The 27846-nt window shown below is 40.6% G+C and overlaps 1 protein-coding gene across 1 annotated transcript in view; it reads left to right on the forward strand.

Moving 5' to 3' along the window:
• Window positions 1-27846, forward strand: part of SNX4 (sorting nexin 4) — a 54400-nt gene that overhangs the window by 14908 nt on the left and 11646 nt on the right. Inside the window, exons 6-10 of the mRNA XM_006154591.3 lie at window positions 3000-3055; window positions 9248-9320; window positions 17838-17899; window positions 20681-20746; window positions 25287-25376. Of these exons, the coding sequence (XP_006154653.1) occupies window positions 3000-3055; window positions 9248-9320; window positions 17838-17899; window positions 20681-20746; window positions 25287-25376 (347 nt within the window). The remainder of the gene's footprint in view (window positions 1-2999; window positions 3056-9247; window positions 9321-17837; window positions 17900-20680; window positions 20747-25286; window positions 25377-27846) is intronic.

The following is a 27846-nucleotide window of genomic DNA, read 5'->3' on the forward strand; positions in this document are numbered from 1 at the left end:
CATGAGAGTCCAGCAGCATAGCCATTACACCAACTGCTGGTCCCTAAAGTAACCTTTCAATACAGTTAACTCAGTCATGAAAATAAGCATCATTTCATATACCCAAGACTTAAGTGGATTTAGACTGATTAAGAAGAACCTGAAACTCCATCTGTTGCTTGGAGCAAGGACTGCCAGATCCCAGATCTGGACCCTTAGGATTTCGGCCGATTTCGTTATTGAATAGGAACTCCGAGGAAGCCAACCTGAAGTGTGAAAATGCTGGTTATCTACAGGGTGTGAGGTCAGCTTCTGTGCACTGCGGATGTAGAGCTGAATGAGCTGGGAACATCTGTAAGGTCCATGTTTTTATGGAGCTTATATTTTAGTAGTTAGAGACTTAAATGAGCATTAAAAATTATTTATTTATTTTATTATCTTTTTCAATTTGATCTGAGAGAGATAGAGAGAAAGAGAGGGAAAGTGAGAAAGCAAGCCACCAGGTCTGGGACATCGACCATATGAGAATCAAATGCCTTAACCACCATGCCACCTGCTGGCCCCTAAATTAGCATTTAAGATATAAGATACTTCAGTGATAAGTGGTATAAAGTAAATAAAGTCTCATCTTTTTTTTTTAAGAGAGATATTTTGGTATAGGGCGTGTGTGCTCGCTGGAGAGAGAGACAGACAGTGAGAAATCATCCCCGAGGGGGCATGGCCATGCCACAATCCTTTCTCCTCCATTCTCCTCTCAGGATTTTGGGCACACACTCAGATGGGCCCAGTGTGAGTTTTAAGCCATCAGGTCCAGGACTCGAACTGTGGTCAACTACATGAAAGTCCAGCGACATCACCATTATGCAATCTGCTGGTCTCAAACCTCGCCGTTATTAAAGAATGTGATAGTAAGGGTTTTTCCTTTTTTTAGGTGTTATTTTGAGATGGGTGGTTATAAAATGTATCGTTCATATGGGAACCCTTTTGAGAGTAAAATGGGGCACTATTTTTGTTAATAATTGGACTAGTGCAACAGTTGTCAACAAGAGCTGTCCTGGGCAAGTTGAACTTCATGTCCAACTTCCTTACAGAGGTAACATTTGAGCCGAGACCTGAATGACAGGAAGGAGAATGTTAGGAGAGGGCTAGGCTGGTATCCTAGGCCAGGTTTGGGGGAAGATAAAGCAGATGAAGTGTTGCCACAGCGGCCAAGAACCAAGTAAACAAGATGATTTCAGATGATGCTGTTTTAAAGGAAAATAAATAAGATGCAACAATGATGGGTTAGGGGGCATCTGTAGGTGTTTCCTGGGGACTCTGACGAGGTATACTCTATAGGTAGCTCTTTGGAGATCCAGCCGGGAGGAAACGTTTCTGGTTTGGTGACATTTTAGTCACTCTCCCTTTGTGTGGCATCTTGTGAAAAAATGAACAGATTGAAGTTGGGTGTGGTGATGGAATGACCTGACAGAATATTTGGTAACCAAGGGCTAGGATGCAACCTTTCACATTTATATGATTTCTAAATTGGTAATATGGTGACATGAAGAGGAAAAAGTAAATTGGCGGTACTAACTAGCATGCATAAAGATATAAATAATTTTTTTCTTTACAGTTTCTGTGTAATTTTTAAAAAGAATATTTTATTTATTCATTTATTTTAATTTGAGCTGAGAGAGAGAGAAAGCAAGGTGCCATATGGGAGTCCAGCACCTCAACCAGCAGGCCATCCCCAGTTTTTATGCAATTTTATCCTCATTTAAAGAATTATATCTGCATGCAGCTAAAATCGTTAGCACTTGTGAGATTCTTTGGTGTTCAGTGATTTTCAGTATACTATGCCTTGAATTCATAGGTGCTTTTATTTGTAAGGACTTTCTCATGTATTAGCTTTTTGGTCCTTGAAATGTAAAGAAAGTCAATAATTGGAGAAATACTGATTTCAATATAATCAGAGAACCCATTGAAATCAGTGATAAATTAAACTTCTTTAGATATTCTCTAGACAGATGTTTGAATCTCTTTTGGTCTGGAGTTCTAGGAGGCTGAGTTTTTAGAGTAGCATATTTGTTAGTATTTGTTTTTATTTTCTCAGCCTAGTAATCTGGGGAGCCCTGGTAATATTTTTGTTTTGTTTGTTTAATTAATTGACAGTATTTGTAATTGTGGGTCTAAAGTTGGGATAATGTAACATTTTTAAGCTGATTGAGATTTATAAAAGCACACCACATTTTTCTAAATGATTCCTGATTGAGCCACCTTTGATGAACCCTAGGGTTCCTGTACCTTGATCAGAACAGTTATTTGGTAATCTTTTTGTTTTTCTTTTCTTTTTTTTTTAATGAGCATTTAGGATTTGGATATAAATATATATTTCATGCAATTAAATTATTATTGCCTATCCCTCTGCCCCTCCTTTGGAAATAATTATCTAGAAATAAGTGAAGATAGTTAAAAAATTATTTCTTGTAACATTTTTTGCTAGGTAGAAAGTGATGTGAAATTACGTAGTTTACCTTAATATGGTATTACTTTAAGTACAGATTTTTTAATATTTTTCTTTTTTAAATAATGCTGATTATAAAAATGAAAATAAACAGTGTACATTTGAGTTGAAAAAATGAAAACTACCCTTACTTTGACATAGACTTTAAAGCAGTAGTTCTGTTTAGTTTATACACACACATCGTTGCTTTTTGCAACTTAGAGAAAAGGTAAACAACTTTTTCAGTCTACTTACTTTGAATTATAATAATGCAGAGCTGTGTGCCTAGCAGTGCATTTGTGTTTACAGTTGTTTTACTTTGGTATCATTGAATGTCACATATTTGTTCTGACTTATAACATATTTTTGTAGTTTTTAAAAAACTAAACTACTAAGCTTTTTGGGTATGTGTAATGTATTTACAACAATTGATATGAAGTAAACTGTACCTAGGCATCTTAATTTTAAAGGAAAAGTAAAATTGTTTAAATTTTATACTATGAAATGTATTAAGTGAACAAATTATTTTTTCCAGGCAGACTCCAGGTTAAAAGCGCTTAATGCAACATTCAGAGTGAAAAACCCAGACAAGTAAGGTTTTGTTTTAATAACAGTTACAATGTTGTTTTGAATGGTGCCTATCAAATCTATTTAATTTTTCATTTCTGAATGTATGCACTTTATTTGCTAAATATTTTAAATAGTAATTCACCTTCAGTGAAAGATTTTTTAAAGTCTAAAATTGGTTTTGAAATTTGGTAACTTAATTGGGTTTAAGGCTGTAAGGAACTGAGGTTTTAGAAAATTAAACTGCTGCCCTTTCCTTGAAGGATTTATTAAAGGTTGTTGAAGGTCTTAGAAAATGAGAAAAGTAATTTTAATTTTCTGTAGTTTTGCTCATTTGACTTTGCCTGTAAAATACACACAGCTCAAGAAAATTATATATTTAATAATAGAATACTGCCTACTTTGTATACCATGAAAACTTGATAGGTAAATGCATACCAGTGAAATAATTTCATAGAGATATATTAACATGGCAAGGACTTGATTAGTGCCAGTTTGCTGTTTGTGAGAGGATTTCTGTATTAAAGGAAGCCATTGGATCAGCAGTGTCTTTCCTTAGGAAGGGACCTGGGCTTTTACAATTTCGGTTTCGTTCATTCTCTAAGTTTGGTGGGTTAATCAGGCTCTTCATCATATGGACCTTTACCTGACAGTTTGGTCCAGCTAGAAGAGTTTTTCAGTTAGAAATGTGCTTTTACACGTTTCTAGGCAGATGAGACTTTTCTACCTTGGGGACCACATTTATGAGGACTATTGGTATTTTCTAATGAGTGTTCAGTGTTAGCTTCTAGGTATCGTATATTTGTGAGACAAAAGCCAAGTTTGCATATTCCAATGACCTGTCTTGCCTGACCTAATAAACAATACCATGTTAACAGTAATGTCTCTGGCTTATAATATAAATTTTGAATCTAAACTATAAATACATATTGTAAGTTTGCATATTCCAATGACCTGTCTTGCCTGACCTAATAAACAATACCATGTTAACAGTAATGTCTCTGACTTACAAATTTTGAATCTAAACTATAAATGCATATTGTAAAGTTTTGGTAATTTGGAAGTTGTGATGGTAATCACCGAGGTTTTTGTTTTCATTTTAGATCCTCCCTTCTTTATTCACGACAGAGTGCATACATGTGCATGCACATGTGAAAGAGAGAAAGCACTCCTCAATGGGGCCTGGTCATGCCACAGTCCTTCTTCCACTCTCTATCCAGGCAGGATCCATGTGTGTTTGACATGTTGCTGCCGGGCTGGAATTTGAACCCCAGTCGTCCATGTGGGATTTGGCTTCCTCTGCAGAACACTTAACTGCTGTGTCACAGGGCTGACCCAGAGAGGACTATTTTCAGAGCAGTTTTAGGTTCACAGCACGATTGAATGGACAGTATAGAGAATTCCCATATATACTCTGTCTCTGCACTCACACAGCCTTCCCTACTATCAACATACCACACCAAAGTGTTATATTTGTTACTGTCAGTGAACTTACAGTGACACAGCATTACCACCCAAAATACATCATTTACATGAGGGTTTACTTTGGTGTTGGACATCCTATGGGTTTGGACAAATGGATCATATGTATCCACTGTTCTGATATCATACAGAATAGCTAGCTTACTGTCTTGAAAATACTCTGTGCTCTCCCTGTTCCTCCCTTCCTACGTCCTGTCCCTGGCAACTCATAGTGTTTTTATTGTCTTCATAGTTTGCCGTACAGTATATAGCCTTTCAGAGTAGCTTCTTTCACTTAGTTACGTGTGTTCAAGGTTCCTTCGAGGTTTTTATAATTTCTGTAATGATATACAGAAAGGTATTCTGTAAGGTGTTCTCTAGATTAAGAACTAAAATTATAAATCACCCTCAAAGCTTTGGAAAACTTAAGCTAAGTTTTCAACATTGGCAGATGTTCATTCATTAGAGGATTATGTGCTTACTGTTATTTTAAATGAATAGTTGAATGTTAATATTTTGTCAATATTTTTAAAATTGAATATATTTCAATATAATGAATATATTTCATTGATGAAATGTTTTTCTTCCTGTTTGTGACCTAACTAGGCTTTCTGAATTCTAAATTTTATTTACATTCTATATAGACTTTTAAATATGCTAATAATATTACCAAGGCAATCTTTTGCTTTGTGTTCTTACTTAATTGTATAATTAGTAATACACTTGTTCGCTTTAAATTCTGGTTAAGAGAATTGTCTACATTGGTTATTGCTATACCAGATTCTTAATATGTAGAGTCTCTGTTCTAGGTCTAGCTGGCCAAGTAGATTTTTATTCATGTCGTTATTAAAATAGTTTACATCTGGGCCAGCCAGTGGCTTGGTGGTTAAGGCAGTTGGATCCCACATGGCCGACTGTCCGCTTTGAGTCTTGGACCTGGAAGCTTGAGAAACACACCAGGTGTGTTGTGTGTGCTTGCCTAAAATCCTGAAAGAGAAAGACAGAGGAGAAGGGATTGTAGCATGACCGTTCCCCATGGCAGAGGCGTCTCCCTTTCCCTCTCTCTCTTTGCCTCTCTGTCTCTGGCAAGTTCACATGCCTTCTAGCATATTAAAAAAAGAAAGTTTACATCACTAAAATAGTTTTATTCTATTCTTGCCTGTAATCCAAAGAACTAGAAAGATTATTTCCAATTTTGGGATTACCAAAATGTTTCTTTTACTACTTACTTCACACACACATATGTTTCCCCAAACTAGACAGTTAGGAGCAGTGAGGAGGAGGACCTGTAATCCTCCACTTTTGTGTGGCCTTCCATGTTCTATACATGCCTTTTTTGCACTGCATTAATTGTACATTTTTCTTGAAGATATGTGCACGAGATATCTCTGAGTATTTAGTTCCTTATGTTATTGCAGATATGTTAGCCCTACTAAAACCTAGTCCAGGTGTCAGGCTGACCAGATTATATAGTAACATGTTATTTGCATGGTTATCGTTAAATCTGCTGTTTGTAGTAGAAATAAACAGTATTAAACACTCATATCCTGTGCTGCCCCACACAGTAAAAGTCTCATCTATAGTTATCAGTTTTTCTTGGCTAAAAATTTGTTTTAAAAAATCTGTATGACTTTAGTTAGGTCATGTATAAAATCATAGCTTTCTTCTTTTAAAAGAAAGCCAGGTCACGTAGTCCGATAATTAAGATTATGATTTGCTCAGGTTATTCCTTGAGTTTCTAAACTATCAGGTTCTATCACGTCCTTCTGAGTTTGGGGGCAGGAAGTATAGACAGAAGAAATTTATTTAGTGAGTTTTCTTCAAGAAACTCAAGAGACCAGTATTAAAGAATTCCCATAGATTGGCAGAGAGGCAGCAACTGGAAGCATAGAGACTGGAAGAAGGGGAGGGTAGGAGGTAGACAGATGTATTATTTATTATTTTAAAAAACAGCCTACCAGAATTCATTAAGTTTCTTTTCTTTCGGGGCTTTATCTTAAGTCATGCTGTACAGTTGTAAAGAAGCATAGGAGAATCTTACAGCGTGAGCGACTTCCAGAGTAATAGGGTAGAGAAAACTAAAGCTGTCATGTGAAAGTACGAAAGCAGCATGAAGTGACCACTTGACCCTAACAGTGTTTGAGCCATTGAGCCTCGGGATTAGAAAGAGGAATTCAGAATAAGCCTTGACAGAGGTTATTTCTTTTTTTTTTTTAGAGAGGTTTTTGCTATAGGGCATGTGCACTCGCCAGAAAGACAGAGATAGACGGAGAGATAGAAAGCAAGAAATCACCTCCGGGGAGGGATGGCCACGCCGCAATCCCTTCTCCTCCATTCTCCTCTCGGGATCTTGGACATGTATGCACACGTGTCCGGTGTGAGTTTAAGTGCGAGTAAGCAAGTTTAAGTCAGGGACTCGTCGGCTGCATGGGAGTTCAGTGGCATAGCCATTACGTTAACTGCTGGTCCCAACAGTGGTTGTTTCAAGCTAAGCCTTGAGTAATTAATGAGATTTGATTAGGAGATGCACCTATGCAGGCTTAGTTAGAAGAGGCGATGAGTAAAAGTGGAATATGGAGAGTAAAGGAAAGCAAAGAGCCTGCAGTAGTAATAGGAGTGTTTAGGGAATAGAAATAAGATAAAGTATTTTGTCTGATGGTCTAATACCGTTAACCTTGCCAGTTGCCTCTTTATTTAAGTGAATCACTGTTACGTGGAGTCTGTGAAAAGTATTGCAAGGAGTTTGGACTGCCTTAGGATCAGTGCAAGTTTGCGGCAGAAAGAAACCTGCTTAAAAGCAGAGAAGTAGTGTAGATTTTGGCTTTAGGACAATTATCCAAGCAGAGTGGGCAATAGAATAGGGTGTTAGGGAATGAACAGGAGGCCAGACAAGAGGACAATAAAAAATTCCATGTGAGAAATCAGCACAGAGGAAAGAGATTTGAGAGATTGCACTTTGGATATGCAAGCAAGTACAGTGTCTGCTAATCAGTTTGCTTTCTAGAGCTGGAAGTTAGGAGAGAATGTATGCAGGAGGAAGAGATTTGGAATTCAGCAGCACGTAGATTATGAAGCTTGTGAATGACAAGTCACATAAGAAACGCATATTGAAAGATTGATTGGAAGATGACTGGGAACCTAGGACTGAACTCTGAAAAATACCAGTGCCCTAATGATGTTTTGCGCACTGTAACCTAAGGATTACCAGCATCTGAATCCTTGGGTAAGCATGTTATAAATTCAGATTTCTGAGTCTCATTAGAGCCTCTGTGTACAGTTGTGGTTTTCACAACTCCCTCTTATTGAGAGACCCTCACTGTTTATCACAAACATATCAGGAATTTATTGCACACTAAAGTCTGAGATAGAAGAAATGAGTGAAGGAAGGAAGGGAGTTCTGGGCCAGCCCCATGGCCTAGTGATTAAGGGAGCCAGATCCCACATGGCCAGCTACACATTTTGAATTCTGTCCAAGTAACCCAGAAAACATGCGGGGCATGTGTGTTGCATGCCCCCAAATCCTGACAGGATGGGATTGTGGTGTGACCACACTCCATAGAGAGAAGTGCTTCCTCCCTCTCCCTTCTCTCTGGTGTTCGCACACAAATCCTGACAGGATGGGATTGTGGTGTGACACCCCATAGAGAGAAGTGCTTCCTCCCTCTCCTTTCTCTCTGGTGTTCGCACGTGCCTTCTAGCAGATTAAAAAACAAGCAAACAAACAAACAAAACAACAACAAAAAAACAGAAATGAATACTGCAAAAGAAAGTTAAGAACTAACCTGAGAATAAAAGGAAAGCCATGAGAAAATAACACTGATGTAAGAAGGGACACGTTGTTGAAGAGGGTGATGGCAGCTGCTGCATTACCAGGAGGGCGCGTAGATAAGACTGAAACTGTCATTGAATTTTAGTTAATTTTTGTCAGCAATGTTTGTTCACTGTAATGCTGAAGGAAGACGCTGCAATCTAATAAGCCGAACAGGAAGGAAGGAAGTGGTTTTTCCGGGGAGATAATGCTTTATGAAAGACTGTCTAATGAAAGGTGTGAATCTTCAAAGGACTTTAATAGTTGGGTGCATTGTCAAGGGAGTGTTTGTATAATTTTAATTTAGGAGAGACCTGAGCAAATTAGTATGCTAATGAGAAGGAATTTGTAGAGAAAGGAAGTTAGGAAATTTGAGTAGGGAAGGATTTAGAATATTGGTTTAGAATATGAATTTGCCCGGTCTAGGACATTGATCGGAAGGCTCTAGAACATTTAATCTAGAACATTGAGTGGAGGTAGGGATAACTCCTTTTCGATGATGTGAAACTTAGTTGTTTTAGAGAGTGACTGGTGGTATATCAGAAGTTTCAGATCTTTACAGAGAATACACTTAATAGCTAGGGAAACAAAAATTACCGTGCAGCATTGACATTGAGATTAGAGAGCATGAATTCATGGTTACGCTGTAAGATTTTTTGAGTGACATGAATTTTTTCTGTTTTTACATTCAAGGTGATTTTTCATGCCAATAAATTTATCTCAGTCCCATAATGTAACGTATGAAGTATGTTATCTTTTCCTTGGTTTTCAAAATTTTGGAAGAAAGTAACATTTTACTTTAGAATTTTTTGAATTTATATTGGTGTGTACAGCATGTGGTTAAAGAGAATTGGTTTCATTATTCTCAGGAGCTACTGTTTTGTCTTCCAGTTTTTGACTGCTTGTTTTCATGAGAAAAATGATATTTGACCTGTTTCCTGTTCCAGGAGATTTACTGAACTGAAGCACTACAGCGATGAGCTGCAGGCCGTCATCGCACATCTTCTCCGCGTCAGAGCCGTAAGTGGTCCCGCGAGGTTTTAACACACATTTGTAACTAGTGCTTGTCCTTTAATCAAGACGTTTTTAAGTAGTGGATCATATTTATGGTGAACAACTGATTTTTACATTCACACTTAGTATGTTTGTTATCCGAACTGCATTTTTTTTAAAAAAGAAATGAATTTTGGTCCGTTCGTTCTTCTGTGGTTTATAATAGTATAGTGGTTTTCTTTGTTACATTTTGTCAAAAGACTTGACATTTCAGTGTTAGAATGTAAGTAAGGATAGAATTTTAGATCTGCATATAAAGTTCGTGAAATAGTTTATGGATGTTAGGCCATCCTGTATCTGTGCTCTTAAACTCTATTAAATACGTTTATTTGCAGTAATAGTCTACATGACAGAAGGAACCAGAAATTGAATGATCATCATACTTAGCCATATGTGTTTGACTGTAATAGACATTAAAAAAAACTTTTTAGTAAATAAATGTATCTAGGGACCAGTAGTTGGCGTAATGGCTATGTTGCCGGACTCCCATGTAGTCAACTGCAGTTTAAGACCCGGACCCGGTGGCTTAAACTGACACCGGGCACATGTGCGTGCGTGCCCAAGATCCCAAGAGGAGAGCGGAGGAGAAGGGATTGCGGCGTGGCCATCCCCCCTGGGGGGTGATTTCTCGCTTTCTGTCTCTACGTCTCTCTCTGTCTTTCTAGCAAGCGCATGCGCTCTATAGCAAAAACCTATCCCCCACCAAAAAAAATGTACCTGAAAAATCTTGCATCATCCACTCTGATCTTTGGGGTAACCAAGAGGGAACTTTGCAACTTGCCAGTACTAAAGGCTTTGAAAGAGACTGAGTTACCAGGTCAAGGATAACAACTTCGGTTTACTGGAATCCTGAAATGAAATACATTGTCTGGGATTGGCTTTATTCTAAGAGTCCACTGATGAGGAGTAAAGAGTGGGTATAGTTTTAGATAAACTCAATTGGTCATATCATAATGTTTGAAACTGGGTATTGGGAAATGGAGTCATGTTCTTCTTTTCTTTGTGGAAATTAGATATAACCTTCTGTTTTATATTTTATGTATGTTCAAAAAATTTCCAAATAGTATAGAAAAATAGAATAAAGAAAAAAATATCCTGAAAATTTTCATACTGACCCAATCTACTAACCATTCAAAAAAAAAAAAAACAAAACATGGAATTCTTAAATAATTATAAGATAGTTTTTAGGAACAGAAGAGGTGTCTGAGAATTTCTAGTGAAGAATCAGATAGAGGGGCCAGCGGGTGGCATGGTGGTTGAGGGTGCTGGACTCCCACATGGCCCACTGCTTGTAGGAGGTGCAGAGAAATATCAGCCCAAATCGGATTATCAGGAATCTCAGAGAGAGTAGTGAATTGAACAAATTGTGCAGTTAACACTCAGAAAATCTTTATGAAGCATGAGAAATAGGTGTAAGGGATACCTAAAGGAAGGAAAAGTTTTGTCATTGTGCTCTGTGCTACAGATCATTAGACTGAAAGAAGGTATAGGATGTTTTTTTCATAAAGCAAATAAAATTTCCACAAGGTAAGGTGTGATAGTGATTATATCTGCATTTCTGCTGAAAGTACACTTTAAGATGTGATTAATATTTAAATAACCTTTAAAAATTATGACAAGTCATAATGTTAGAGAAAACTTTTAAGGTTCTCCCACACAACTCTTTTTATATTCTTTTTTTACTCTGCTCACTCCGATTTTAGCCCTGTTATCCTTCTGCCTGTTCTCAGCCACACCAAGCTTGTTTCTGCTCTAGGACTTTTATTTGCTTCTCGCCATCACTGTGCTGTTGTTCTTCTTCTACCCCTCACCTTCCAAATCCTTTCTTAGCCTGTTTTCTCTTATCCTTCAGTTCTGTCTTTTTAAAATAATTTTTCTCATTTATTTACAATAGAGTATGTGCACACACATGTGAGCTGAAGAGAGAATGAGCCGCTGCCACAGGGTCTGCTCATGATGTCCACTCCTCCAGTCTCCCGCCCACGGGGTGTGGGCTTTCGTGGCCATGCCCTGCACGTTTTAGGCTGACTGGGCCAGGGGTTCAAGCTGGTCGGTTATGGCCTGGGTACCTTGTGGAATCTGGCTTCTTTTGGTTAACTGCTGATACTCTAAAAATGCAAATTGTAACTGTTGATATATTTAACATTTCATTTATAGTCACTTATGAAGATGCTAATATCTAGTGTCTCTGAATCTTTTTGTGATGCTGGCAGTATAAAGGATTATAGACAGCTCCTTCAGAAACGATTTTGGTAGAAAGTATCAGGAGTCTTCAGTCTTATTCTTCCTTAGGAGAATCAGCTATTATAAGATACTATAAGTCTTATAGTATTGATTCCTTAGAGATTCAAGCCAAAAACCCAATTAGGGGGACCAGCAGATGGCATAACAGTTACGTCGCTGGACTCCCATGTAGTTGACTGTGGCTTGAGGTCTGGACCCAGTGGCTTAAAATCATGCCGAGGGGGCATGCATGCGTGCCCAAGGTCCCAGGAGGAGAATGGAGGAGAAGGGGCTACAGTGTGGGTATCCTCCCAGGGGAGTGATTTCTCGGTTTCTGTCTCTGTCTCTCTGGCAATCGCACACGTCCCATAGCAAAAATCTCTCTTAAAAACAAATGAACTCTGTGTGTCCAGATTTTAAATAACATGATGCAATAGCATGTCACACAGCCTTGCCATTTACAGCAGTTCATCACTTTACTGTCACCTCAGTGAGGACAGAGGTGATTCAAAGCAATTGGGAGCTGGGAAAGATAATCTGATTTGATCGTCAGATTTCCATCATAGAACTTACTAGGTGTCTTTCCTTCCCTGTCAGTTTTTCCTGTCAACTTGCTAGGTGTCATTCCTTCCCTGTCAATTCAAAAGGGTTTTTAGCAGAAATTAAATTGATGAACAGTCTGGACTAAGGCAATGGGTACAGGTCTCTTTCCTTGGCACCCCTCTTTTTTTTTTTTTTTTGGAGAGATTTTCGCTATAGGGCACATGCGCTCGCCAGACAGAGAGAGACATAGAGACAGAAAGCAAGAATCACCCCCCAGGGGGGTGGGTCACGCCACAATCCCTTCTCCTCCATTCTCCTCTCGGGATGTTGGGCACGCACGCACACGCGCCCGGCATGAGTTTTAAGCCACTGGGTCTGGAACACGAACCGCGGTCGACTACGTAGGAGTCCACCGACATAGCCATTACACTAACTGCTGGTTCCTGGCCCCACTATTCTTAGTTACCAACAATCATTGTGTCAGTATGGCTTCAAGTTGTAATCATTCATGTTTTATTGGGTTGTTGGGAAAGTCATGACACATTTTTGCATAGAAAAACAGGAAAGTAACTCCTGACTTTCCTGATGACCTAATACTTCTGTGCCATTTTTGCCTTTCATTTTCTCTAGAAATGGTAAGATTTTTGTCTGTAGTTTATAGTTTTTCTCAGTTTCTTCTTTCTCAGTGCCTAAGGGTCCAAATACAGGCACTTCATGTCTTAGTTGGTGGGAGCAATTTATTTCATCTTTGAAGAGTTCACAGCAGAAGCACTGGGGGCCCCTCCTGCTCAGTTCAGAGTAGAAGAGCTCCTCACCGTGCATGCTTGCTCACCTCGTTAGGATATGAAGACTCTTGTCTCTGTTGATCAGACTCGGTGGCCCAGTGTATTTCACAGGCTCTGACGACTGTAGTAAAAGCTCCTTTTGTACAGACACCTGGTGTGAGGTACTTTAAAGAAACAAACTTTGAGTACCTGGGAGTCACAAAAATGTTTTTAATATTTGTTTTGGATCTACATTGTGGACTTACATTCCTTCTTGTTTTTGTTCTTAAGTGTTTATTTAACAAGTTCTTTCTATATATTCTATATTTGCTACCTTTTTTATTTTTTGAGAGGTCTTTGCTAAAGGGCATGTGAGCTTGCCAGAAAGACAGACAGAGAGACAGAAAGCAAGAAATCACCCCCCGGGGGAGATGGCCATACCACAATCCTTCCTCCTCCATTCTCCTCTCGGTATCTTGGGCACGCACACACACACACACACACACACCCGGCGTGAGTTTTAAGCCACTGGGTCCAGGACTTGAACCATGGTCGACTACATGGGAGTCCAGCGACATAGCCATTACACTAACTGCTTGTCCCTATACTTGCTATCTTAAATGAATAATAAATTATTCAGCTTTTTGGAAGGAGGTTTGATACCCAAAAGAGCAGGGATCTAGAAAAATTAGTAGTCTAGAATGACATTTTCCATCAGGTATTCTTCAATCTTGTTGTTGTTGTAGGGCATGTGCTTGCTGAAGACAGAGAGAGAGAAAAAGCACTTCCAGGGGGAATGGCCACAGCACAGTCCCTTCTCTTCCATTCTTCTCTCAGGATTGGGCATGCACACATACACACCTCAGGGGTTTCCGAAGTCACTGGGTCCAAAATCACTGCAGTCTTGAACTGCACAGTCAGCCACGTGGGACCCAGTCACCCTAACCTCCATGCCATCTGCTGGCCCCTCATACAGTCCCTGGAATGCTTCTCCTTAAGATGTTCTCCAGTGGGAACCAGCAGTTAGCGTAATGGCTATGTCGCTGGACTCCCACGTAGTTGACCGTGGTTCGTGTCCCGGACCCGGTGGCTTAAAAAACTCATGCCGGGCGCGTGTGCGTGCGTGCCCAAGATCCCGAGAGGAGAATGGAGGAGAAGGGATTGCGGCGTGACCATCCCCCCTGGGGGGTGATTTCTTGCTTTCTGTCTCTATGTCTCTCTCTGTCTGTCTGGCGAGCGCACGCGCCCTACAGTGAAAATTTCTCCAAAAAAAAAAAAAGAAAGAAAAAAAAGAAGATGTTCTCCAGTGTACACCATCTCTCTCTTTAGCAGTCATGATCCACATGTGACCTGAAAAGTCCTGCAAAAAAACAACAAAAATACCTATTAATTTCGTTCTTTCATCCATACTTAATAGAACCACATTAAAAAAAAACACTTTTTATATAAAAAGCTAAAAATGAATATGAAATTATATCCTAAGTTAGTTTGGAGGTCTGGGGGAAATCCTGAACGGTTTCCAGTGGAATAAAGACTTTGAGCTTTGTCCTGAGAGTTGAGTCCAGTACAGGGTTCACAAGCTTCTTTCGAAGGCCAGAAAATAAGTATTTTCAAATTTGTGGCCAGATAGTTCCTGTCCCATCTGGTCGGCTCTGCTGTGAATGCAGGCATAGACAATACTGACAGGAGTGAGCCTGACTGTTTAACAAGATGTACTCACAAAACAGGCAGCAGCCCTGTCTTGTACTGACCCCTGCTTAGTACTAGAGTGTGTGTTCCCCCTAAGCAGGCCGAGGAGCGACAGGAAACGTTTCATGATCCTCTTACACTGCTCTGAGTATTTCTGATGGTGGCTCTTTCACTTTTAACTGAAGCCATCACAGGGTTATGATTTCTTTGTTAATGCTTAATTCTTCAAATTACTCCTGTTTGAGTAAGTGTTCAGGGAGGTAATTTATCCTCAGAATGTACATTTAGAAACATCATACTAGGGGGCCAGCAGGTGGCATGGTGGTTAAAGACGCTGGACTCCCACATGGCTGACTACAGTTCGAGTCTTGGACCTGGCAACTTGCTTTCTCACTTTCTGTCTGTCTCTCTCTCTGTATTTCTCTGGTCAAATTAAAACAAATAATAATGGTATATAAAGTTAAATAAAAATAATTCTTTAAAAAAAAAAAAAGGAACAGTATACCAGAAATGTGTATAGGGTTTTACGTACGGTTAGCTTTTGGCCTTCCAGTTCATGTCTGGAACCTTATGGGGAAAGAGAAGCAAATTAATTATCATATGTAGTGTTTCTTTTTTTTTTTTTGAAAAACTCATGTGAATGACTAGATAATGCTCATCTCAGTGGTATAAATTCTGTTGTTACTGAAGTATCAATATGTGTGTTGGTAAGAAGGTGTTCTCTTTTTAAATTTTAATTTAAAGCTCATGAGAGAGTGTGTGTACGCACAAGAGAAAGCGAGAAGCAGCCTCCACAAGGCCCAGTCACACCACAGTCCCCTCCCCTTCCCAGCCTGCCAGTGTCCTGGGCACACGCCTGTGTGTTGGGGCTCGGCTGAGGTCAGCAGAGGCTGGGCCGACGCTGTTTTGTGTTGTCATAGTAGCACAGAACCATATCGCGTGTGTTCAGCATTTATGTATAAATTAATGTGTATGTGTGTGTGTGTGTACAATATGTACATTAATTAAATATCAGTGGAAATGAAAATGTTCATATCCTTTCCTCTGGTAAACTCCACTTTGGAGACGTTTTCATAAGGAAACAACCTGAAAGAAAAAACCCTTAGTGTCAGAGATGTTTATTACAATATCTAATTCTGAAAAATTAGGAATAACTAAATATCCAGCAAGGTTATCCAACAAGGAATGTTAATACAGTTTACATTAATTGTTGGAATTTTATGTGGCTACTTAAAAATAGTATTTATTAAAGGTAATTTTGGGGTCAGGAGGTGGTGTGGTGGTTAAGGCAGCTGGACTCCCACATGGCTGACTGTGGTTCAAGTCCTGGACCTGGCAGCTTGCTTTCTCACTTTCCTTCTCTCTCTGGTCAACTTCAAAAAAAAAAAAAAAAGAATAAAATTACATAAACAATTTTTTTTTTAAAATAAAGGTGGGACCACCAGTTAGCGTAATGACTGTGTCACTGAACTCCCATGTAGCCGACCGCGGTTCGAGTCCTGGACCCAATGGCTCAAACTCACGCTAGGCGCGTGTGTATGTGTGTGCCCAAGATCCCGAGAGGAGAATGGAGGAGAAGGGATTGCAGTGTGGCCATGTCCCCAAGGAGTGATTTCTTGCTATCTCTCTCTATCTCTGTCTTTCTGGCGAGAGCACACCACCCTATAGCAAAAACCTCTCCAAAAAAAAAAAAAATGGTAATTTTAACCTGGTGGATAAAAATATTTTGCTATAGGAAGTTTAAAAACAGTAATTAAGGGACCAGCAGATGGCATAGCGGCTGTGTCACTAGACTCCCACGTAGTTGACTGCGGTTTGAGTCTCAGACCTGATAGCTTAAAACTCACAGCAGATGCATATGTGTGCATGCCTAAAATCCCAAGAAAAGATTGGAGGAGAAGGGGTTGTGGTGTGGCCATCCCTCTGGGGGGGGGGGTGATTTCTCGCTTTCTGTCTCTCTGTCTCTGTGGCAAGTACACGTGCCCTATAGCAAAAATCTCTCTTAAAAAAAATACATTAGGGCCAGCTGGTAGCATGGTAGTTAAGGTGGCTGGATCCCACATGGCCACCTGTGTGGTTGAGTCTCAGATCTGGGAGCTAGAGAAACACGCCAGGTGCGTGTGCATGTGTGCCCTGACTCCTGAGAGAAGAATGAAGGAGAAGGGATTGTGGTGTGGATATCCCCCCTTCTTCTCCCTCTCTCTTTTCTTTCAGGCTCTCTCCATCAAGTGCACTTTCCCTATAGCAAACTAAGGAAATAAAAAAGCATAGCGGGGCTGGGCAGTGATGCAGTGGTAACACAACTGGACCAACGTGGGGAGGTCCCAGGTTCTCCTCTCAGCCACTCTACACACAGGCTGCAGGTGCAAGTGCACATGTCACTTTAACCTGGGCTGTCCGAGGCTGGTGGTGGGTTGCAGCATCAAGACCCTTTTATAGTGCCTCTTTCTCTGTCTGTCTCTCTGTTTGCCTCTTTCTCACGGAAGAAATAAATAAACAGACTTTAAAAACCATAGCACAAACATTGTACAACTGTGTATTTTCTAGAAGCATCGAGTCCAGCCCCATAGTGCAGCAAGTAAGCACTGTACATAGAAAACTGATCCCACATGGCCAAACACAGTTTGAGTCCCATCCACGGGTGCTTAGAAAATACTCCATGTGTGTGTGAGTGCCCCAGATCCTGACAGGACAGAGAAATGAAGGAAAGGGATTGTGGACCTTACCATGCCCTGTTGGGGAGTACCTGCTCTCTCTGTCTTTGGTGAGTGTGTGTGCACTCTGGCAGTAAAAAAAAAAAAAAAAAAGAAAAGGATTTAAGAAAAAATATAGATGTGTAATATAAGATAAATAATGGCAAGACAGGGCTAGTTGTGTGTGTGTGTGTGTATGTGTGCGATGGGGTTCTGAAGATATTTTCCCCCACATTTTCTAAGTTTATTCTACTGGACACGGTTTTCTTTTATTGTTTTGTTTTGTTTTGCCACAGGGCATATATGCTTCCTGGAGAGTGAGAAAGAGAAAAGGTGTGAAAGCACTCCCCAGGGAGGGAGGCCATGCTGCAGTGGGATTTTGGGCACACATGCATGTACCTGGCGTGTTTCTCAAGCAGCCAGGTCTGGAACGCAAGCTGTGCAGTCAGTCATGTGGGACCCAGCTGGCCCAATTTTCTTTTTTTAATGAGATGAAATCTTAAGGGGAAAAAAAAAAGTAGTCAGTATGTAATTCTGACCTAACAGCATTTTTTGCTAAATATTTATTTCAGAGAGTAGCAGATCGACTCTACGGTGTATATAAAGTACATGGGAATTATGGACGAGTCTTCAGGTAAGTATTATACAGACTTTGAAAATAGTTCTTGCCTTAAAATAATAATTCTTAAAAATTTATGTATCTGGGGCCAGAGATGGTGCAGCGGTAAGAGCAATGTTGTGTTAGGCAAATCTCCATGGAACAGTTCTGGTCCTAGTCCAGGGGCCTCCCTGGGTCCTCCACAGATGTGCTCCTGCTATGAGGGTGGCTGACGGCTGGAGGGAGGGTGGTGGTATTAGAACCTTGTACGGTGCACACCTTCTCTCTTGCTGAGTTATGGAAGAAATGGAGACATAAACATAAAAACAAAAAACTTATGAATTTGGAGAATAAAAGATTACTTTTTAAAAATGATGTCCCATGGTAGTAATTTTCAAGCTTTCAGGTATCTGCTTTTCATTTTAAAGACTTTTTTAAAAAAAAGATTTATTTAATTTTATTTGTTATTCTTTTAATTTGTTGTAGGGCACGTATGCTCACGAGAGAGAGAGAGAGAGAGAGAATGGGAAAGTAAGCCATTAGGTCTGGGACTCGAACCAGTCAGCCATGTGGGAGTCCAGCTCTTCTAACCACCGTACCACCTGCTGCCTCCCCCCTTTTTCTTTAATTAAAGTCTTTTTTTAAAATAAAAAGCATTAAGTATGTTTAATATATTGATCACATAAAAGTAAAACTACTCTGATTGAACCAGGGGGTAGGGGCTTCTACTTTCTTGACAAAATATGTAAGAAGATTCCATGGGAAATAACATTTTATCTGTTGGGTAAATCATCTCTAGATTATTTATAATACCCAGTACACTGTAAATGCTGCGTAAGTCATTGTTATACTGTATTTTAAAAAATATTCTTTTTTTTTTTTTTTTTTTGAGAGGTTTTTGCTATAGGGCGCGTGCGCTCGCCAGACAGACAGAGAGACAGAAAGCAAGAAATCGCCCCCCAGGGGGAATGGCCATGCCGCAATCCCTTCTCCTCCATTCTCCTCTCAGGATCTCGGGCACGCACGCACACACGCCCAGCGTGAGTTTAAGCCACTGGGTCAAGGATGTGAACTGCGGTCGACTACGTGGGAGTCCAGCAACATAGCCATTACGCCAACTGCTGGTTCCCCGACAGTTTAGATTTTTAAATTTTGTTTTAGTTTATTTTATTCTATGAGTGGGAGAGGGTGTTAGGAATTAGGAAAGGATTGCTGAGCCATGCCAACTGGTAAGGGATGTTCTTTTCTCTTTTGAGTACTGCTGACCTCAAAAGTTGGGGGCCATGTAATGAGAAAAAAAAAAGTCTTAATCTGGTCTTGTTCTTTGGTTTGGAATTTGAGAGGGGAAAACATAAAGTTGGTTTTATCAGCTTTGCTTCTTAATTTAAAATTTAAATACACTCTTCAGGTAATTCTGGTAAAATTATGACTTATTGCTCAAGTGGAGTTTGGCTTGAGATAATAGACTAAGAAAAAAGATTGAGTTATGGTGGAAATGATTGACCAAGAAAGACAGGTGAAACGGCAAAGCTTGCAACCATAAAAAGTGTGCAGGAACTGGCCCATGGAGGGGACAGGGAAGATTGGGGGCGTGGCCGTGTCCCGAGTCTTGTGTACAAGTTGGGCCATTCATTTTGTGCTCTTGAGTTCTTGAGGTTTTTGCAGCCTCCTTCCCCTGTTACGGCCTCTGACCCAGTTTTGGATAGGCTGAAGGGCCATTCCCACAAGGGCTTCTGGAACTTGTGTCTGTTTTCACTAGTTTGGGCTCAGCCAGGAACTTTCAGATCTGCCTGTCTAGAAATGGACTGAATTCCTAAGTGAGGCTCACTCTGTGCACAAGACTTAGAATGGAGAGGGATAGAGTTTTAAATGTTAGTAACTGTGCATTTGCAGCTAGTGAAAGCTGTCCTGTGCTCATAGCCTAAAATATATATTTATAGTCTGCTAATTGAACATTTAAAAATATTCATCTTAATTAATAGATTGAGAGTCCATGTGGAAGCAACCAACAAGACTGTCTTAGAGTGTATTACAGTTCCTTTCAAGGAATTCTAGGAAAATGCACAAGCAGTTTCTTCCCCCAAATTGTGTCTCATTATGTACTGCAAAGCTCAGTGACACAAGACTGTACTTTGTTTAATGATCCTGTGTTTTTTATTTTCTGGTTACATGCATGTAAGTGGGGTGAAGAGCTCTTTTGACTAAAAATAGAAGTGTCGGGACCAGCAGTTAGCATAATGGCTGTGTTGCTGAACTCCCATGTAGCTGACTTGTAGTTCGAGTCCTGGACCCAGTGGCTTAAACTCATGCCAGGCATGTGTGCGTGCATGCCCAAGATCCTGAGAGGAGAATGGAGGAGAAGGGATTGCAGCGTGGCCTTCCCTCCGGGGAGTGATTTCTTGCTTTCTGTCTCTCTGTTTCTGTCTGTCTTTCTGGCAAGCGTACGTGCCCTATAGCAAAAACCTCTCCAAAACAAAACAAAAAGACACTGAACTCCCACATGGCTAACTGTGGTTCAAATCCCAGATCTGGTGGCGTGCTTTCTTGCTTTCTCACTTTCCCTCTTTCTTTCTCTTTCTCTGTCTCTCTGTGATGAAATAAATAATAATAATAATAATAATAATAATAATAATGAAGTTTAATAGAATAATTCTTAAAAAAGAGTAGGGCTGACATCTATATTTTAAGAAATCTAAATATGGGTATTACACATTACTTATGACCTAGCTAGAAAAGAAACTTGTAAAAGATTCCATTAAATTTTACTCCATATCTCTAATTTATGATACGGGTTCAGTTTTATCTTTTTCTTCCTAGTGAATGGAGTGCCATAGAAAAAGAAATGGGTGATGGACTGCAGAGTGCTGGCCATCACATGGATGTGTAAGTATACAGGGAACTTAATATAGGGCCAGCCTGTGGCCTGGTGACTAAGAACTGGATCCACACGGCTAACTACATGGCCCTGGCAGCTTGAAAAGCATGCTGGGTCTGTGTACACATGTGCCTGAAATACTGAAAGAAGAGAGAGATGGAGAAGAGATTGCGGTGTGACCATTCCTCATGGGCGGAGGTGCTCTCTCGCTCTCTGTCTGTAGCTCTCGTGAGCACGCATGCTCTCTGGCAAATTTTTAAAAATTAAAAAGAGGAAACCAGCAGATGGCGTAATGGGTACATTGCTAGACTCCCTCATAGTTGACTGTGGTTCGACCAGACCCAGCGGCTTGAAACTCGCGCTGGGTACACATGCTTTTATGCACAAAATATGAGAATGAAGGAGAAGGGATTGCAGTGTGGCCATCCCCTTGGGGGGTGATTTCTTGCTCTCTGTATCTCTCTCTCTGGTGAGCATATGTGCCCTACAGCAAAAATCTTTCTAAAAAAAAAAAAAAAAGTTTGCTGTAAAACCTGAGATGCAATTCAGTGATTATTTAGTGACTCTTTTAATGTTATTGGCATTTATATTATGCTCTGTGTATATAGATCTGACTTAATATTTCTCAGAATGCAAGTTTACATTTGAAAATCAGTCTAATTCATACACAGTCTGAGTATCCCTTTATTGAAATACTTGGGACAAGAAATGTTTTGGATTTCAGACTTTTTTTTGGTTTTGGAGTATTTACATACATATCTTAGGAATGTAAACCAAGCCTAAACACAACTTTTTTATGTTTCATATATGCTTTCATATTCATGGCCTAACAATAACTTTATTAAATATTTTTTGTATGTATATTGTACATAGAAGTGTGAACATTTCCACATGTGGTATCAGATTGGTGCTCAAAAAAATGAATTCTGGTGTGTGTATGCATTCCCCAAATCCCAGCAGGATGGAAAATGGTAGTTTTGTTTCTCTCTGGTGAGCACATGTGCCCTCTGGGAGTGGGGAAAGTTAATGAGGTATTGGCATAAAGGTAAACAGATCCATGAAGAGAATAAAGTCTAGAAATAGACCCACACTTCTGTAGTTCATGTCAGCAACAGGTACTGGAATAACCAGATACTACACAGAAAAGAAGTAACCCTTTAGACATAGCTCACACTTTCCACAAAAACTAAATTAATTTGGATCATACACATAAGTTTAAAGCTAAAATGATAGCTTTTAATAGAAACATAGAATATTCCAACCTTTAGATAAGCAAAGACTTCTTTTTTTTTTTTGAGAGATTTTCACTGTAGGGCGCGTGCGCTCGCCAGACAGACAGAGACATAGAGACAGAAAGCGAGAAATCACCCCCCAGGGGGGATGGTCATGCCGCAATCCCTTCTCCTCCATTCTCCTCTCGGGATCTTGGGCACGCATGCACACGCGCCCGGCGTGAGTTTTTTAAGCCACCGGGTCCGGGACACGAACCGCGGTCAACTACGTGGGAGTCCAGCGACATAGCCATTACGCTAACTGCTGGTTCCCAGCAAAGACTTCTTAAAGAGGACATGAAAAGAAAAAAATGTTTAATGGTGAGTTGGTCTTCATCAAAGTTTAAAATTCTTGTATATCAAAAGAGAAAAGACTGGGAACCAGCAGTTAGCATAATGGCTATGTCGCTGAACTCCCACGTAGTCGACTGCGGTTCGCGTCCTGGACCCGGTGGCTTAAAACTCACGCCGGGTGTGTGTGCGTGTGTGCCCAAGATCCCGAGAGGAGAATGGAGGAGAAGGGATTGCAGCATGACCATCCCCCCTGGGGGGTGATTTCTCGCTTTCTGTCTCTATGTCTCTCTCTGTCTGGCTGGTGAGCACACGCACCCTATAGCAAAAACCTCTCAAAAAAAAAAAAAAAAGAGAAAAGACTGAGGGAGCAAGGAATGGGAAGTTGATGTTAAATGGGGTGAAGGAGAGGGTGTCATCTTCAGTAGGAGATGACAAAGTTCCGGAGATAGTTGGCAATAATGGTTGCACAGCAACATGGACATAGTACGCCTGAACTGTATGCTTACAGTTAGTTATGATGGCAAGCTTTATATTGTGTGTGTATGTGTAGTTTTAATTTGCCAGAGGGTGCGTGCACCTGCTGGAGAGTGTGGGGAGGTGAGACAGCACCCCTCATGGGGGTACAGCTATGTGGTAATCTCTTCTCCACTTCTCCCTTCTTTCAGTATTTTGGGCATGCATACACATGTGCCTGGTGTGTTTCTCAAGCTGCTAGGTCCAAGACTTGAACTTTGAAGTTGGCCATGTGGGATCCAGGTGTCTTACCCACCAACCCCTGGGCCAGCCTGTGTTTTATATAGTTTACTACCAGAAAATGACACCACAAGATGAAGAGGCAAGGCAAGCTTCACAGACTGAAAGCAAACACCAACCATTTTTTGTTTCGTTTTTTAACATTAGCTCTTTCAGAATCAGAGTGTTATGAACCGAAGCCAAATTTTTCTGTTCTTATTTTTTTAGAATTATTTTATTTAACTTTATTTATTTACTTACTTATTTTAACTTGACCAGTGAGGGGCAGAGCGAGAAAGAGAGAAAGGGAAAGTGAGAAACCAAGCTGCCAGGTTCAGGACTCAAACTGCATTCAACCATGTGGGAGTTCAGCGCCCTTAACCACCACGCCACCTGCTGGCCCCAAATTTTCTTAACAGTGATTCGCAAAGTGCTTTTGCAGTAACAGAGAAGAAATTCCTCACTCCTATAGATGTAAGTTGATAATTACAGACCACATGCTTTGCTTTTATAAATGCTGTAATCACATTGCTTTTCAAATGAACCTTAAGGTGGTTTTATTTATTATACTTAATTTTGTAGCCTCAGTTCTTTACTTATCTAGCTGAAGCAGGCCTAGAAACTTGAAGTGTATATTTTTATTTGCCTGCTAAGGGATCAAACAGTTTGAAAGAAGGATGCCTGTGATACTACACAGAAGTAGTACATAATACACAGCCCAGGTCCTTATGGAATTGACAGTGAAAAGTAAAACACAGGACCCTTACTTTGATCAAATTCAGGTTCCATATTGTTGGCAAAGGATCAGAAAGTGAAGACGGAAGACTCGGGAAGCATGGGGGAGTTTTGTAGCAGTGTCAGAGGACGTGGGGGAGTGGTGTGGAGAGCCTTCGCCTTTCTGTACCCACACCTTCACTTCTCCAGAAAGAATGGCACAGCTGTGATGGGGTTGTCCCAGTCAAGGCACAGGTTCCTGTTAGGGACTAGTATAAATTAAGGCTCTGATGTTTTCTGAAATTTCATTCACTCTACTTTTCCTTTTGTAGCCTTTAGGCATTACAATAAATTATTGCCATGAAGAGCATGTTGTACCAATTAAACCAGACTCTTATTCTTTCTATAGATTTGTAGCAATTATAGTACTTTCAAACAGAAGCTGTTACAGTCTTACAATTCTTTTTTTTTAAATAGTTATTTTGTTTAACTTTATTTTTTACTTATTTTAATTTTGAGCAGAGAGGTACAGAACGAGAGAGAGAGAGAAAGCAAGCCACCAGGTCCGAGACTCGAACCGCATTCAGCCATGTGGGAGTCCAGCACCCTTAACCATCATGCCACTTGCCGGCCCCACAGTCTTACAATTCTTAAGGACCATTTTTTATTTTATTTTAATTTTATTTTATTATTTATTTATTTACTTATGCTATAAAGTACATGTACTCACCAGAGAGATGGAGAGAGAGGGAAAGTGAGAAATCACCCCTTAAGCAGAGATGGCCATGCCACAATCCCATCCCCTGTCTTCTATTCTCCTAAGGATTTTGGGCATGCATGCACATTCATGATTTTCATGCCTCTGGGTCTGGGACTCAAGCTGCATTTGGCCATTTGAGAGTTCAGTATCTTGACCACCACACCACCTGCTGGCCCTCATTTTTTATTTTGAAGCCATTGCAAAAATATTTTGATAAAATCGTCATTGTAATTGTTCCTAAATTCTAATGATCATTTTTTTTAGGGTTTTGCCATAGGGCCTGTGTGCTCTACAGAGAGGGGCAGTGACAAGTCATCCCCTCCCTCTGCAGGATGGCCATGCCACAGTCCCTTCTCTTCTTGGGATTTGGGGCATGCATGCTCAAGTCCCCAGCATTTTTCAACCTGCCAGGATTAGGACCTGAGTCATGGTTGGCTATGTGGGAATCCAGCACCTTCACCACCTCCCCACCTGCTGGTGGTTGTAAATAGCACTTTTCTTTTCTTTTTTTCTTTTTTAAGGGTGTTTGTGCTTGCCCAAGAAAGACAGGGAGAGAGTGAGAGGGAAAGAACAGTCACCCCCCAGGTTCATATGCATTCCACAGTCCCTTCTCCTCCGTTTTCCTCCTTAGATTTTGGGCATGCACACACACGTGCCTAGTGTGATTTTCAAGCCTCCAAGTCTGGGACCTGAATCGCAGTTGACTATAGCACTTTTTAAGAACATCATTACTTCGTGTTCCAATGAAAGTTACTCCATGTGATGCTTTTTATACAGGTATGCATCTTCTATTGATGACATTTTGGAAGATGAAGAACACTATGCAGATCAGTTAAAGGAATATCTTTTTTATGCCGAAGCATTGCGGTAAGTATAATGAAAGTTCCAGATGAAGCCCTGTGGCTGATCACCAATTTCTTCATATGCTATTGTGAAATAGGAATAGATGTTTTTAAAGTGAATTCATGTCCTCAGATACCAAAGGAAGTTTTACTGTATCCCTCTGTGTTGCAGACTGCTAGTTGTAAAGATTTAAAACAAAATCTGTGCTTAAAATATATTGATAAAAATCTTCCAACCTCAGACATCAGGTCTGTATATTGTTCTTTATACTTTTTTCAGTTTGAAATTTGGTAGCAAAATACAGACTATCTGTAACACTGTTACTAGGTTGTATATTGCCATTTTAATCTAATTTGTTCCACATTTGCATGCACTGTCTTCTCAAAAGCTTATAAAATGTCTTAATGTCAAAGACTTCATTTTCTGTTTTTTGGTATCTCCCAGAGGGCTAAATAGAAATCTCTGCTAGTTATACCTTTTTGATTAAGAAAGTGTTACTGGAATGACCCCATGGCCTAGTAGTTAAAGCCGGATCCCACATGCCACAATGCAGTTTGAATTCCAGCCCTGGAGGCTTGAAAAGCATGCCAGTTCTGGTGTGTGTGTGCCCCTAATCGTGACAGGTTAGCAAAATGAAGCAGAAGAGATTTTGGCAGGACCATGCCGTATAAGGGGATGCTTTCTTCTTTTTTCTCTGCCTCTCTCTCCTGAGTTAACAAGCCCTGTGGCAAATAAATAATAAAAGAAAAGAAGTTACTGTACTTTTTCTGTTTAATTTAGAAAAATGATTAATTTTCCTGGAATTGATGGATTTGGGTCAGTTTTCATGTTACTTTTTATTTTGTTTTGTTTTTGACTGTCTCATCATGTCGCACCCAGTTCTCCCATCTGGGCCTGCTGAGTGGTGATACAGGCACGCAGCACTATGCTTGGCCTCTGTTGGTGGGACTTAAACCCGGGCCTCTCATGTGGCCTCAGCCTGCTGAGCAGCCATGTCTACCAGCACTGCCCTGGCTGGATTTCATGGCACTTTCATTTATTTTTTTAAAGGTCTGAGAGTCGAACCGCAGTTGGCCATGTGGGTGTCCAGTGCCCTTAACCACCATGCCACCTTCCAGCCCCAGGGTATATACTATTAATGTGGATTGTGGGGGCCAGTGGTTAAGATATTGGACTCCCAAATGCATAACCATGGTTCAAATCCCAGACCCAGCAGGTTGAAACTCATGCTGGACACACGTGCTTGCGTGCCCAGGATCCCTGGACGAGAGAAGGCATGGTGGCATGGCTATCCCCACTAGGGGATGAGTTCTCACTTTTCCTCTCTACATCACTCTCTCTCTCTCTCTCTGGCAAGTGCATGTGCTCTATGGCAGAAACCTGAAAATAAAGTAATGGATTGTGTCCATCTAGTGGGATTAGGGAAAAGAGTGGGTTTTTGAAACTTTTTTTTATTTTTTTTATTTTTTGGAGAGAGTTTCACTGTAGGGCGCGTGCGCTCGCCAGACAGAGAGAGACATAGAGACAGAAAGCGAGAAATCACCCCCCAGGGGGGATGGTCACGCCGCAATCCCTTCTCCTCCATTCTCCTCTCAGGATCTTGGGCACGCACGCACACGCGCCCGGCGTGAGTTTTAAGCCACCAGGTCCGGGACACGAACCGCGGTCGACTACGTGGGAGTCCAGCGACATAGCCATTACGCTAACTGCTGGTTTCCAAAATTATTATGTATTTTATTTTATTTATTTATTCATTTATTTTTTAGTTTCATCAGAGAGACAGAGGGTGAGAGTGAAAGAGAGAGGAAGTGAGAAAGCAAGCCACCAGATTCAGGACTCGAACCCCAGTCGGCCATGTGGGAGTGTCCAACGCCTTAACCACCACGCCACTTGCTGGTGAAACTTTTTATTTTTTGCATTTGTTTTTTAGAAAAAAAATTTTTAATCAGCATAGTTTATTTTTATGATAATGAAAACCAATGGGTGTTGCCCAAAAGAAGAAAACTTTGAGATGTCCTTTCAGAGTACTCAGTTGCAGGGACTGGATGTGTTAAAAGCAGAGTGCTTTGCGAGGCTGCCGTGTGAGGAGGTTCTGGGTTCACATCCGGCGACCTACCGAAGCATGCCGGCACGTTTGTGCCGTGGTCCAGCACTGATTGCAAGTGGGTGGCAGCGTCAGCCCCTGTCGGTAATGCTGCCGGTTTTCCCTCGCTCTCAGAAGAAATAATAAACTTGAAAAGAAGTGTACTCAGCTCCTATGTAAGATTACATTAATTCTTAAGTTATTTTAAAAAATTGGGAGGACCAGCTCTGTGGAGCAGTGATAATGCATTGCACCGGGAACTGGATCCCACGTGGCAAATACGGGTCAGATCCCTAGCCCAGTTAGCCTGAAACGTGCTGGACACACACGTGGGCTGGAGGAGAGGAGGCGATTGCAGTGTGACCTGACCCTGTGGAGGGTGCTCATCTTTCTTGCTCTCATGGGCCGTGC

This window comes from Tupaia chinensis, unplaced genomic scaffold (genome assembly GCF_000334495.1).
Source record: "Tupaia chinensis unplaced genomic scaffold, TupChi_1.0 Scaffold000415_1, whole genome shotgun sequence".
Classification (NCBI taxonomy): Eukaryota; Metazoa; Chordata; class Mammalia; order Scandentia; family Tupaiidae; genus Tupaia; species Tupaia belangeri.